The sequence below is a fragment of the Ambystoma mexicanum genome, chromosome 12, assembly GCF_040938575.1.
Source record: "Ambystoma mexicanum isolate Mex_15411 chromosome 12, UKY_AmexF1_1, whole genome shotgun sequence".
NCBI lineage: Eukaryota > Metazoa > Chordata > Amphibia > Caudata > Ambystomatidae > Ambystoma > Ambystoma mexicanum.
Window position 1 is genome coordinate 415,914,763 of NC_090936.1, and position 13,476 is coordinate 415,928,238.

The window sequence follows — 13,476 nt, forward strand, 5'->3', positions numbered from 1 at the left end:
GCCCAGCAAGAGGATCAAAACTCTGATATCGTTTGCATCGACTCTCCCCCATCCACCCCGGTTCGACAGGCCTCCCCGGTGGATGATCAAATGGCTTTCAACTCTACGTTGAAAAAAGCTGCGGCATTTTTTTAAATTGCCTGAACAAGATTTCGCGGAGGACATTATTAATGAAAAACCTCTGGCAAGCCAGTCTATTCCTCTCTTGAATTCTGTAAAGAGGCGAATAGCCCCATCCTTGCTCACACCCGCTCACACTAGGGCTGTGAACCCGAGGGTTGAAAATCTTTTCCGAACCTCCCCCACCGATCCTCTATATATCATAGGACACGCAATTCCGGACTCGCTGGTAGAGACCAACACCCGTAGGAGGGCAGGGGTTCCGCTTGCCACGGGAGAGTCACCCCCGGACAAGGAGTCCAAAAGGTTGTATGCCTTAGGCGAACGGGTTACGTCGGCGGCGGCCTATACCGTTAGAATTGCTAATAACACGACGTTACTTGCAAGCTACGGTGACGCCCAATGGAACCTGCTCCGGGAAGGCCTTCAAGAGGTTCCAGAACCAGCTAGAGCCAAGCTTCTCGCCATTGTTTCGGAGGGTAAACTGGTCAACCAGATTGTGGTGAAGAACACCCTGGACACCGCAGAGACAGCAGGCAGGTCTCTTGCACAGGGCACTCTCCTGAAGAGACACGCGTGGCTGCGCACGTCGGGCTTCAGACTAGAGACTCAAGCATCTCTCATTAATAAGCCCATCGAGGAGACTAACCTCTTTGGGAAGGAGGTAGACGAAGCATTGGAGAAAGCCAAGAAAGAGCACGAGACTATTAAGTCACTGCACCAAATTTCTCAAAAACCCTCTTCACAGAGGGGTAATAATTCTCGGCGGTCCTTTCGAGGACAGGCCCACGCCGCACAGAACAACTACGGCCCAGGCAACTTCAACTCAAGTCAACCTTCCGGAAGCCCCACCTACTACCCCCAGAGGGGTCAGAAGCGCGGCAGGAACAGAGGCAGAGGCTCCAATGCCAGAGGAGCTTCAACCTCGGGTCAGAAATGACCAGCAAGTCCAGGTCACCTCTCATGTCTCCCCGGTCGGGGGGCGATTACCATCTTTTCTCAAGACATGGGAGGGGATAACTTCAGACCAGTGGGTCTTAAAGACGGGCGCCCATGGTTACTGCGTGGAATTCGCCCGACCTCCACAGTTCAGACCGCCGAAACAACGACGCATTTCACCGGAACATCTACAGATACTGATTCAAGAGGTGGAAGCGCTGCTGGGAAAGGACGCCATAGAAACTGTCCCGATTCTTCAGGTAAACAAGGGTATCTATTCAGTGTACTTCCTTGTACCCAAAAAGGATCTCACCATGCGTCCTGTTCTAGACCTGCGCCCAGCGAACAAGTTCATAAAACCCCAGAAGTTTTGCATGGTAACACTGCAGGAGGTGATTCCATTGCTGAAACAGGGGGACTTCATGGCAACATTGGATATGAAAGATGCATACTTTCATATTTCAATGTTGCTAACGCACAGAAAATACCTAAGGTTTGTGATTCAGGACAAACACTACCAGTTCAAGGTACTCCCCTTCGGCATCGCCTCGGCGCCAAGAGTGTTTACCAAAGTACTGGCTGTGACGGCAGCAGACCTGCGCAGAATATAAGTTCCAGTTTACCCTTACCTCGACGACTGGCTCATCACGGGGGACACGTTCGATGTTTGTTTTTCGAACACCCAAAAGACAGTAGACCTCCTGTTCAGTCTGGGATTTTCTATCAACGAAAAGAAATCCAGCTTGGTCCCCAGCCAGGTAAAACAGTTCCTAGGGGCCCTAATTCAGACGGAAGACGGTCTAGTCTACCCTTCCAACGAGAGGGTTCAGAACATGCTCTCTCAGGTTCCTCAATATGTAGCCGGTCGAGAGGTGACGGTACGCAAAGCCATGCGATTGCTAGGGATGATGGCGTCATGCATATACTTGGTTCCCCACGCGCGGCTGCGCATGCGACCCATGCAAGAGTGGCTCAACAGCCACTGGTGTCAGGCCAGCGGACAATGGGAGGATCTGTTAGTTGTCTCGCCAGCCCTCGTTCTCTCTCTGCAGTGGTGGTCAAGAGAAAACCTCTTGAAAGGGAAGACCTTCACCACCCCTGCAGTAGAAGCCACTCTCACGACAGACGCGTCCCTCACGGGGTGGGGGGCTCACCTGCTTCAACAGACAGCACACGGAGAGTGGTCCCCTCAGGTAGCGTCCAACCACATAAACTTACTGGAGCTACTGGCGGTGTTCAAAGCATTGAAAGCCTTTCAGGAGCAACTGCAAGGGAAGACAGTGCTGGTCCTAACCGACAGCACTACAGCAATGTACTACCTGAACAAACAGGGGGGCACTCACTCTCCAGGGCTATCCAAGCTGTCCCAAAACATCTGGATATGGGCCAGGGGAACTCAATCTTCTGGCAGAAGTACTCAGAAGAGATTTTCCTCTGCCAGAAGAATACGAATGGCGACTGCACGAAGACATTATATCCAACGTCTTCGCAGAATGGGGGTTCCCAGCGATCAACCTGTTCGATACTCAGGAGAACGCCCAATGCCAAGATTACGCCTCCAGGTTTCCCCCGACTCCCCTTCTCAACAAGCTAGTGCACAAGATGCACCAGGAACCAGTCACCATGATTCTGGTGGCCCCAATGTGGGCCCACCAACCTTGGTTCGCGCACCTGATGGGAATGTTCCTCTCCCCACCAGTCAAGCTGCCCTGCCCGTACAACATGTTGTCTTAGGACAGGGGGGAGACTCTGCACCCATGCCCACAAACTCTGAACTTAGCACCTTGGCTCCTGAGGTCATAGAGTTTGGACACCTGCAACTCCCTCAAAGATGCATGGGCATACTAAGGGAGGCAAGGAAGCCTAACACACGTTATTGCTATGCCAGCAAATGGAAACGTTTTGTCATCTGGTGCAGTTCCAAAGGCGTCAATCCCATCGATTGCTCTCCATCACACATTGTGCTTTATCTAACCCATCTGTTGGACGCTGGGTTAGTCTTCAATTCCTTAACAGTTCATCTAGCTGCATTGTCAGCCTACACCACTTCACAACAAAGGGTGTTGTGGTGGAAAATAACAGTAATTAAGGCCTTTGTGGAAGGGGTTAAGAGGATTTATCCTCCCATCTCTCACCCAGCTCCTGGGTGGGATCTGAATGTCGTTCTGACTGGACTCATGGGACCTCCCTTTGAGCCTATGCATAAAGCAAGTCTGAAAGACCTGACTTACAAGACAGCCTTTCTAATAGCTATCACTTCTATCAGAAGAGTTAGAGAGCTACAGGCTCTTTCTGTTTTGGACCCCTTTGTGACAGTCCACAAAGGTAAAGTAGTTCTGCGCACACATCCCAGGTTTGCGCCAAAATTTATTTCAAAGTTCCATGTCAACCAGTCAATCGAACTACCCACGTTCTTCCAGAGACCTACTAACCTGGCCGAAAGAAGCCTTCACACACTAGATGTGCGCATTAGTTCACACACTAGTCATGTTCTACATGGATAGAACTAAACCACTGAGGAAAACTAAACAATTCTTCGTTTCAGTGGCAGCTGGTAGAGAAGGGGACCCTGTCTCTAAATCAGCAATCTCAAGGTGGATTGTCAAATGCATCACACTATGTTACACTCTTGCAAAGAGAGAACTGTCCTTCAAGCCTAGAGCACATTCTACTCGAGGCACTGAGGCATCCATAGCATTCTTTGCAAATGTTCCCCTAGAGTCCATTTGAAAAGCGGCAACCTGGAGTTCTGTACACACCTTTACAAAACACTATTGCCTAGAAATGCATTCTAGGTCTGATTCTAACGTGAGACAAGCAGTACTAAGACATCTTTTCTCTACTGTTCCTTCTCACAACCCACCTCCAACTCCGGGTACTGCTCGCTAGTCTATGCACAGCATGTGATTCTAAGCAGATTAACAAGCATCAGAAGACATGCATTACTTACGTAAAAGCATTTCTGATGATTGTATCTGCTTAGTTTCACATGCGCCCTCCCTGCCACCCCGCTCGGGGTGGAAGGAACATAGACTTCTTACTACTTTCTTTCTTCATGTACTCACTCACTATAGCCTTGGGCTCCCTCATGGCAGAAAAAATACAATCGGAGGGACCTCGGCGCATGAGGGATTTTGGGTACTACACACGTCACTATAGGGATAGTATTACAGACACGCCTATACCGACGTCCCCTTTCAGTCCCCGAAAGACAAGATGCAATACTCCACGGTTACCACTGGATGTCGGACCATATGCACAGCATGTGAATCTAAGCAGATAACATCATCAGAAATGATTTTACGGTAAGTAATGCATGTCTTATACTCTTTGCTTCTATGTAAATTTGCTGTGTGTATACTATATTACTGTAACCAAAGATATGCGCCCAGATGCCTTTGGGCCAGGCGCGCTATACAAATAAAATAAATACATTCTTTGCAACAACATGTCTTTTTCTAAAGCTCAGCATGTTATGCTCTGAACACATTTCTTTGAGCTCTAAATAGGAGATCACAAAATGGTTTTAGTTTCTGGACAAATGGAGGATCTTAAGGCTAACTTGGATAGATACAATTTCACAGACCTCCAGGAAGTCGCAGAAATGCAGGACTGGATAGGGCCTTCAAGTCTCTTAGTCTGCCTCCTGATGGCAAGTGCATAAACACTGCACCCGGCAGCTGAGGCACTTGAAAAGCTGTGAGGAAGACTGAACAGTATGAGTACTGGGAGGGGCCAAAGGGGCTAGGGGGGAAGGGGTAGCAGCTTAGGCTAAGCCCTGTCCATGACCCACAGTTTAGCCAATGCCCTAACCCAGTCTCCAGGCAGGCAGTACAAGAAGCATGTGGCCTGCCCATTCAGCTAACCGACATCCACTCTGTTGCTTTTGCTGCATGGCTGAAGTTGGTTCTCGAGACTGAACTACATACAGTGCCTTGTTGCAAGAAATCAGTCATCCATCTTGCTGCATAGATATGCTATAACCAAGCTCAGCACAGGTTCTTTTGTAGGCGTTCACACTTTACTCTGCTGCTAGGTGATGGGCATCAAGGCAGAGGAGCTGGTGACCTGAGATCTGATCTCTAGAAGTATCACTTCTATGGAAAATCCATGAACGCAACTTGTGCCTGCTATCTTCCTAAATGAGTATGGGTAGGCACCTGTAGAGCTCTCTAATATGGAACGATATCTAGGTGTTGAACTGATGGGCCAGAAAAATAGATGCAGACTTAATCTTGAAAGGAAAGCAATTCCATTAAAAAGCTCTCCCGCCTGGTGCTTCAGGTAAATTATGAGGTGGAAATGGTATACCCGCTATTATCATATTTGGATAGTGCATACAATATCAAGGGAGTACAAATGTAAATGAAGGGCCTAAGCAATGCCAGCTATCCTTCTTACATTGAACAGGCACAGAATAGGCCTCAGCAGTTAACAAAGCCACCGGAATATCCTGCAGCCCATTTCAGCAGAATCTTGTTGTCCATGTTATCAAATGGCACGCATAGATCCAAGATGATGAAAGCCCCAGCTACTCGGTTAACCTGCATTCTCCACTGATCAACCATGTATGTGGTGATCTATTCATTGTTATTTCGTAATCGAAAGCCCAGGAGAGTTGGGTCCAGAAGAACCATTTCTTCCACAAAGTTATTTGTGAATATGCAATTCGCTCCATTTGGTTGGTCAAGAAAATGTTTAGAAATTGATCTATAATTACTTATTTGCATATTTTAAGTAACTAAGAATTGCCTAGCATTTCGGTGCTGGACTGCCCCAAGGCAGGACAAAGACTGATCTGTTTTGGATATTTCTCCTATGTGAAAGATAGTGAGCTAAAGACTCTCGTAACCAGGACTAATGTCTGGCAGAGGGACTCCCAGGACCCCCTTGTTATTTCTATAATTACTGAAGACATTGGGATGAAGCAGGGATATTTTTCTTTATTAGGGGGGTGTTCAAAGGCATTGGCACAATGCTCTTCACCACCGATAAGTTGGAAAGATCACAGTTGATAGAGGATAGATTTTGATTTTTAACTAAATGTGCTAGAAAAGAGTACATGCTGACAAGAGATTTCATCCATCTCTTTAACCAGTGGTAGGGATATCGTTCTGAACGGTGACAACCTAGATCCCAACCCTCCAAAAATGCTTGTTGCATGTCGGGGCTTTGCAAAGATCTTGTAGCAAATGGATACCTGCAATACTATTTCTCCCCTTGCAAGAAACCGAAGAACCTATCACCTTTTTTTTTTATTTTTTATTTCTCTGCTCCAGTTAAGGTATAACAATTTATGGAAGTAAATGTGGTGACAGATTTTTGGTGTTTGTGTGCATTTGACCGTTGCTAAGATCTACTGAAATCCTTTCTAAAAATACCCCTAATGAAATGAGCTTTTGACTTGCGCTCACACACACACAATTCATATGACTTTGGCATTCTATCCCTTGCTGTCCTGTCCTGGTTTCTGACCATGCCCTTACCCATCACTACTTATATTCTAGGGCTAGGAGTTGATGGGTAGGTAGGAGTTTCCCATAGCTAACTGTATTCTTGGTCTACGACTGATCACCTAATTGTTTAGTAGCTCTGCTTCCTAAAGCCCTCTCTACTAAGCATGTGTGAGTATTCGATTGCACTGGCACGTCCGCCCCCCTGTGCTCTAGACTCCCCACATGCAAACCACAACAGGGTACCTGGAAGAAATTAGTGTAAGATTTGGCTGAGGGGTATTGAGTGTATACAAAAACCTAAGACGATATTCCTTGAGGCCCATGCTCTTTATTTTGCTAGGGTTCGCAGATCAGAAAGAGCCTTGTCTGTCTGCCATTGCATGGGGAAGTGGGACATTGTGGCTACTTCTGTAGCTGTTCGTACTGTTGCTCTTGATGGGTTTGCAAATGTTGACTTTGAATTTGATCCTAAAATCCAGCAAGAGTGGAGAAATGTGTTGATTGATTTAAATACTTGTGATCTGATTTGGCTGTGCTCACAAAACCTTCAAATGTTCTGGTCTTAGTTATAATTAAGTAGAGAAACAGCATGGAGTGTTGGGTTTGTCAGTGAGGCCTGGTATTTAGATTTTGACCTCTTAGCCTTAACTGTAAAATAGTAACCTTCTGGAAGTGTACAGGTATGGTGGGATTGGGAAACCATGAAATGCTACTTTTTATGTTGGCCTTGCCCCAGAGATGTTTTTTTTTATTAAATTCACTTTAAATCCATTCTCTCCATGTTTCTTATTTGGGAGCATTTGAATGTGCAAATGAGTTTTTAATTGCAGTCTAACAAAGCAAGTGTTGTGGAACTGAGTTTAAAATTATGTTTCTCCCCATCTACAGGAGAGGCTGCATTACCAGATTTAACCAGGTTTAAAAGAAACACCTCTCCGCTTAAAGTACCAAAGCCCTCCACTCCGGGATCTAAAGCAATATTTCATGCCTTCAGGCAGATTTATTTGGAGAAAAAAAGCAAGTGTTTGGATATCAGACAAGAAAAGTAGCTTTTACCTCAACATATTTTGGAAAAATATCTTCCGTTCTTGTGTAAATGACCAGTTGTTTAGGTTTTGGATAATTATATCTTGCAGGATATGTAGCTTGGTTTACCTATGCATAGATTTAAACCTCTTAACCATATCCTAAATGTATGATATGCCTGCTGTAATGGGTTTCTTTAGTAAAATCTGAGATTCAAGGTGTGAACCATTGTGACTAAAACATATACATGAACCAATGTAGTATGTAGGGGGGGGGGTTACAATGCGCTAATCCCAGATTTCCAGTTTACAGCCTGATGGAACATGTGGTATTGGTTCTAATGAAATATACCACTTGGTCCACAAATAATGGATTGAAGGGGTCTGTTCAAGAGAAGCCCCAGTTAAAACATTGCTAACTGGAAGAGGTCATTTTCGGGGATTACTCGATATGCATGAAAAACATTTGCTAGTTGGATCGCGAGTAAGGCTGTATGTATGCAGTTTAAATATTTTGTTTGGGCATCGACATGTTCACTGCTGGTTTAATTCCATACATTATTTCCAAAAATAACCTTTATTCACAGTGCGATCATATTTTCTCCCACTGGTGATTCAAGCAAGCTCCTACCATATTCGGATCGAGCAGGATCAGTGCTTTTTATGATGAAATCCCTTGTTGAACGCGGTATATGTGAAAGCTTCAATCTACATTTCAAATCTTCTTACCAAGTCTGAAATCTTGTTTGTATTGATTGTGCTTTGTTCCACGCAAGGAACGTTTATGCTTAGCGCCCTGCCTTCTAATGTCTACGACGTCTCCACAGTAGCAGGTCTTTTCTTTGGTTCAGGCAAATCTCTATGTAGTTTCTTGACTAACATTTTTGGACCTTTCATTGGAAACATTTGTTTATTTTTCCTGAAGATATAGCCTAAACATATCAACTAGAGGCCTGCAGTTTTTTTCCTATTTCACAAATATGGAAGCACCTGGACTTTTCTAGTAAGCACTTTATAAAATAAAATGTATAGTCCAGATGTAATCTTGGTAATGGGATATTTCAACTTGAGGATGTTGCATCAATTTGCTTACAAATAAGTACAGATGCAATGGACTGGGACATTTCTTCCATTAATACGGACCACTGAGTTTTTCAAGATTTGCTTTAATTGGAAGGATTTGAAAATGTACATAATAAGTTTGTGGTCTTCTAACTCCATTTCTCTGACTGTGACTAACATGTCATATGAGCTATATTAGCTTGAACATTTTGACTTATCTGTTTGAAACATTTCAGTATTGTTTTGTTTACTTAATATGTACTGTTCAATTTATTTTTGTACAGCGGTAGTGTACAGATCAGTTTTTCTTTTTTATGAATTCCAAAAATGTGTATTTAAATGCCAACGTGTAGATAACATTTTTCATACATTAAATAAACCTATTTTTAATATTGATGCCGTTCCTGGCTTGCATTTCAAAGGCTCAGTTTCTGTTTTGTTACTTGAGTTTGAATGTTGGTTTTGTTAAGCACAAACCTAGCTCTGGAGCACTGTGTCCTAGGAGTATGCAGTGCTTCTGATGTTTCTCTATACAGAAGGGTATCTTCAACCTTGAAGACGCAAGGGAACAATTTGGCCAGGAGAGAGCCGCTCCTGGAATCCTTTAACAATGTCCAAAATATCACCCCCACCAAAACACTGTTTCTTTCACTGCCAGAGTGCTTCTCTTCACCCCCCTACAGCAGCAGCACCCACATTATGTCATTGGATGGTGCACCCAGATTCCTGGAACACTTTGAGGAATCCACAGCATTTTCCATCTTGTCTGCTCCTTGTTGCACTGTTAAGCAATACCATGCGAGATTGCAGCACCACTCTGAAACTGAAGTTCAGCTGCTGCCTCAACACCTTTATCGTTAACCAGGTGAGTCGAGATCTGAGATCTGATTGCCCAGGACAAAAACGTTGCTATTTTATGTAGCCATTCATTAGTTGGTGGTAATCTGTCAATTTCTATTTGTGCCTGCCCAACTCTATATATAGTAATAATCAACAAATCCACCAGTTTTATGGCAGATCTTGAAGTATCAATCAATTTAGCCAACAGCAAAGATCAAAGTGTGGGTTCATAAAAAAAGGGTACACATTCCTTCTATTTGACTTGGAATAGACTGGGAATAGTCCAGGAATTTACATATATTGGTGTTGCCTTCTCAGGCAACCTTATAACAAAAAGGAGCAGGCTGTCTCTACCTCTAAGGCCAATGGAACAGTTCTTAATATCAAGACCTCAATTGGTAGCTGTGCAATTGCTAGGTTTGAGCAAATGTAAAGACCAATCTTGTGGCATTGTGTGATGGCGGAACCGCATAAAGGTTGAAATCAATTGAAAAGCTCCTTTTAAAGAGAGTATTGCATCTTCCTGCATCAGCCCCTTTGTTGTGGCCCAGAATGAGCTAAATCTGGGTTTCACAGATGTGATCAGCACCAGGTCAGAAAAAGCATGGCTTGCTACATACCAGCCATCCTAGAGCTGCCCTCACCCAGAAATTAAAAACCCACATGTGTGCTTTTTTAATCTAGTTGGCAATAGCCTTGTGTTGGCCTATATAAAAAAAATACAACAAAGTGGGGGAGACCCCTTTTGGGCAAACGTGGTTAGGGTCAAAATATAGTGCGAAAAACAACAAACAACGTAATGTGTTGTATCTATTCTAATCATTTAATAGATTTGGTAACGTGCTGAAGAAGTCACGAAGAGTATCTCATGTGTTTCTCAATAATAACTTTTTTTTATTGTGGTAGCATACATATCCATCATAAAACATGTATTGCATGATTGCTGTGAACACATTAAGTTGTTTTTCAATGTGGCTATATAAAAAAATAATCTGTGTTCCATTGGTTGCCTGGACAGTTCACCTTACTTAATCATAATTTGTATTTTTGCAAAGATTGGTGTGCTAAAACGCGAGGGGCACAAAAAGATTGGATCAATCGGAAAATATCATGGGCTGTACAAACAGACTCAAGAATATGGATGGCCTACTTGAGTCTTAATCTGAAATCTTTTACCAATTGGTTCAACTTTTTCCAAATCTCAAATTGACAGTAATATGGGTCTCTGTCATTTTTGTTTAAACTTGGAAGATACAATCCATTTCTTGTGCCCAAAATATGAGCTCATTTGTTCTCCCATTTTACGATCACATGGCTTTAGACAATATAAATCAGCATTCATGCTTTTACAGCTTATCTCGGGTGTTGCAGCAGCCTGGATTCAGCAAACGTTCTTATTTTGGGCAATGATATTAAGAGGGAAAGAATATGGATTTTAGAGGTTTCTTTATTGTGGTAATGTTATCTGAGGTTTTATGTATTTGTTTTATGTATCGAATGATTTCTCTTGATTAATTTAAACAAAGTAATTGACAGACTGAATACATTAACTAGATTTTGTGTTGGAAGGAGGGGCTGTTGGAAACGGCCACGAGTGAATCTTCTAAAGCAGTGTGGTTTGACAGCAATCTGCGTTAACTGACGGTGCAAGGTGCTTTCCTCGCAGTGTGCAGTGGGCAATACTCTATGCATGCCGTAGTGCTCCGGCAGTGCTTCTAATGGAGTTAACAGTGCTTCAGCTGACTCCGTTCACAGCTGCCGGACTCTCTGTGGGGAGGAACTATGGCTCTGGTGAGTGACGGCAGCGGAGCGGGGGTGAAGGGTCGTGACAAACTTCCTGATTGGCGGCCAGCATTTCTGGCTGCAGAGACCCACACAGTCCCATAGGCTTCCTATTTCTGACACACACGATATTTACAGCACTGATTAGTATTGTTCAGTACTGCTTAATGAAACTTCAACAATTCCCAGAAGCATTGAAAGATTGCGGTCCTCTGAGTAGAAGGGAGGGTCTGTGGAGGTTGTTTGATGTTGGCTAAACGCCCCCTATTGACCAGGACTGCAAAGACTTCAAATGCTAAAACGATTATGAAAGTTACAAAGATCAGAAAGTCGTCCCTGCAGGCCTTTACGCTGAACAAGTGGATGACGGGTCTGCCCCTCAAGTATCACATTTAAAGTCTGGTGGTGGGAAAAGTAAGGGACGGCGTGATAGCGTTCGAAATGCTGCATCTACACCATCCCATTCTACAATGGGATTTGTGTGGCCACAGGGGCATCCATCCCCCGTGTGATGCTCAGCAAGTGCCAGCCCCTGCCCCCCCAAACAAGTCCTGGATGCCTTCAATATCGCAGGCTCTATTTTTACCGCCCGCGGACATTCTTGAAGATTACATATTACTGGGTTCCGAATTAAAGGAATCCGATCCGATGGATCAGGAGAAACAATGAGCATGTTCACTCCTCAGAAGTGCATGCAGAATTTCATCAGAATGCAGATAATGTGCATTTGTAAGGCACTTATACATCAAGTACATTGTGTTTCAAAGCGCCCACAGGGCAACGGGGAGGGAACATGGGAATGAAAGGGAAATGCAAATTAACCCTTGCAAAATCCAGATGGTTTTAGCAGCATGCCCGTCGACTATATTGAAGATCTTATGGATTAATTCTGCTCTGTTGAAGAGTTTTTGGCTTTGGTGGATAACTAGTAAGGGAAGGGACCACAAATGAAGGGAAGCGTTATATGGGAAAGAAAAATGCTAGAGACAAACAGGATGTCTTGGCTGACCTTGTTTGCGATTTAAGCCAGGGATTTGAGTAATGCCTGGTACCTACTTTGATTCTGTCACAAGATATTGTTCGTCCAGGCAGTCTGCCATCAAAGGGGTCAGTAGAGAAAATTGCTGCATCAGGTATTCATGTGACCAGCAAAGTCACATCTCTGCCTCCGGCAACCCTGGCTGATGCTTGTTACAATGACAGAAATAAAGGAAAGACCCACTGTCTGATCCTAGCCTACACAAGTCCAACTTGCCTCAAAGCCCTTTGGTCAAGAGGCTTGGACGGAAAAAATGGATGAGCTACTGGGTTCTTTCTTGCTAAGACTGAGCAATTCGCTACTCCAGAAAGGGAACCTTAGCTAGTCTATATGTGGTCTAGTCCATGGTTCTGGAGAAATAATGACTGTGCCACCGAAGAGCCATCGTCCGATTATCCAGCAACGGATGGCTGGTTTGCTTTGGCTCAAAGGGAAGGGACAGTAATTCTGCCAGAATGGCAGCAAAAACTTGCAATTATTATTGCAACTGTCGGCTATGGCCCCCTAGAAGAAGTACACTTATGATGTGATATATGATTTATTTATCACATACCACTGAATATTGTGCAACTGCTACTGTTATTGCCTCCTAGGGAAAAGATACTTTAGCAAACAATGCCACCCAACCAGCCTGAGCTCCATCCAGACAATCTAACTGCAATGGTAGGGCTGGCACTCAGAATATCACCAAGGCTCTCTGGGGGATATTTGAAATGTGGTTTAGCACCACTAAAGCAATAGAGGGTATCCAGTGAGAATGGTATGCAGTGAATTTATCCGGGGGGTGGGAGTGGGTCGTTTATTGGGGTGCTGGGGGGGAACAATTCATTTTTGAATAACCCAAAACAGAAAAGAATAATGCATTTTTAAAAAGTGTAGAAATTGTAATATTTATTTGTAAAAAACCTGTACACAAGGCAAGTGTTTCAGAGCGCTCAACGAGGGAGGCAACAAGGAGAAAAAAGTCATTCAGAGCCCTTGAATTTCTGAACGATACAAGTCTGCCCAGGCAGAGTAAGTGCATACAATACAATTAACAGTGTAGATAACAGCAAATAGGTCTGCCGACGATTCTGCAGTTTTTCCAAGAGCATAGAGGCGCCACCATGCAAGGAGGGGAGACAGGGAAGAAAAGATAGACGATCTTCAAGGCATGGTACGTTCACATCGTGCAAGTGCACAGACGATACAGGAGAGGGGAGGACAAGTGCCG

At 44.2% G+C, this 13,476-nt stretch overlaps 1 protein-coding gene across 1 annotated transcript in view; it reads left to right on the forward strand.

Moving 5' to 3' along the window:
• RESF1 (retroelement silencing factor 1) overlaps positions 1-8,998 on the forward strand; it is a 273,652-nt gene extending 264,654 nt beyond the window's left edge. Inside the window, exon 4 of the mRNA XM_069628561.1 lies at positions 7,404-8,998. Within this exon, the coding sequence (XP_069484662.1) occupies positions 7,404-7,564 (161 nt within the window). The 3' untranslated portion in view covers positions 7,565-8,998. The remainder of the gene's footprint in view (positions 1-7,403) is intronic.
• Positions 8,999-13,476: the final 4,478 nt, after the last annotated feature.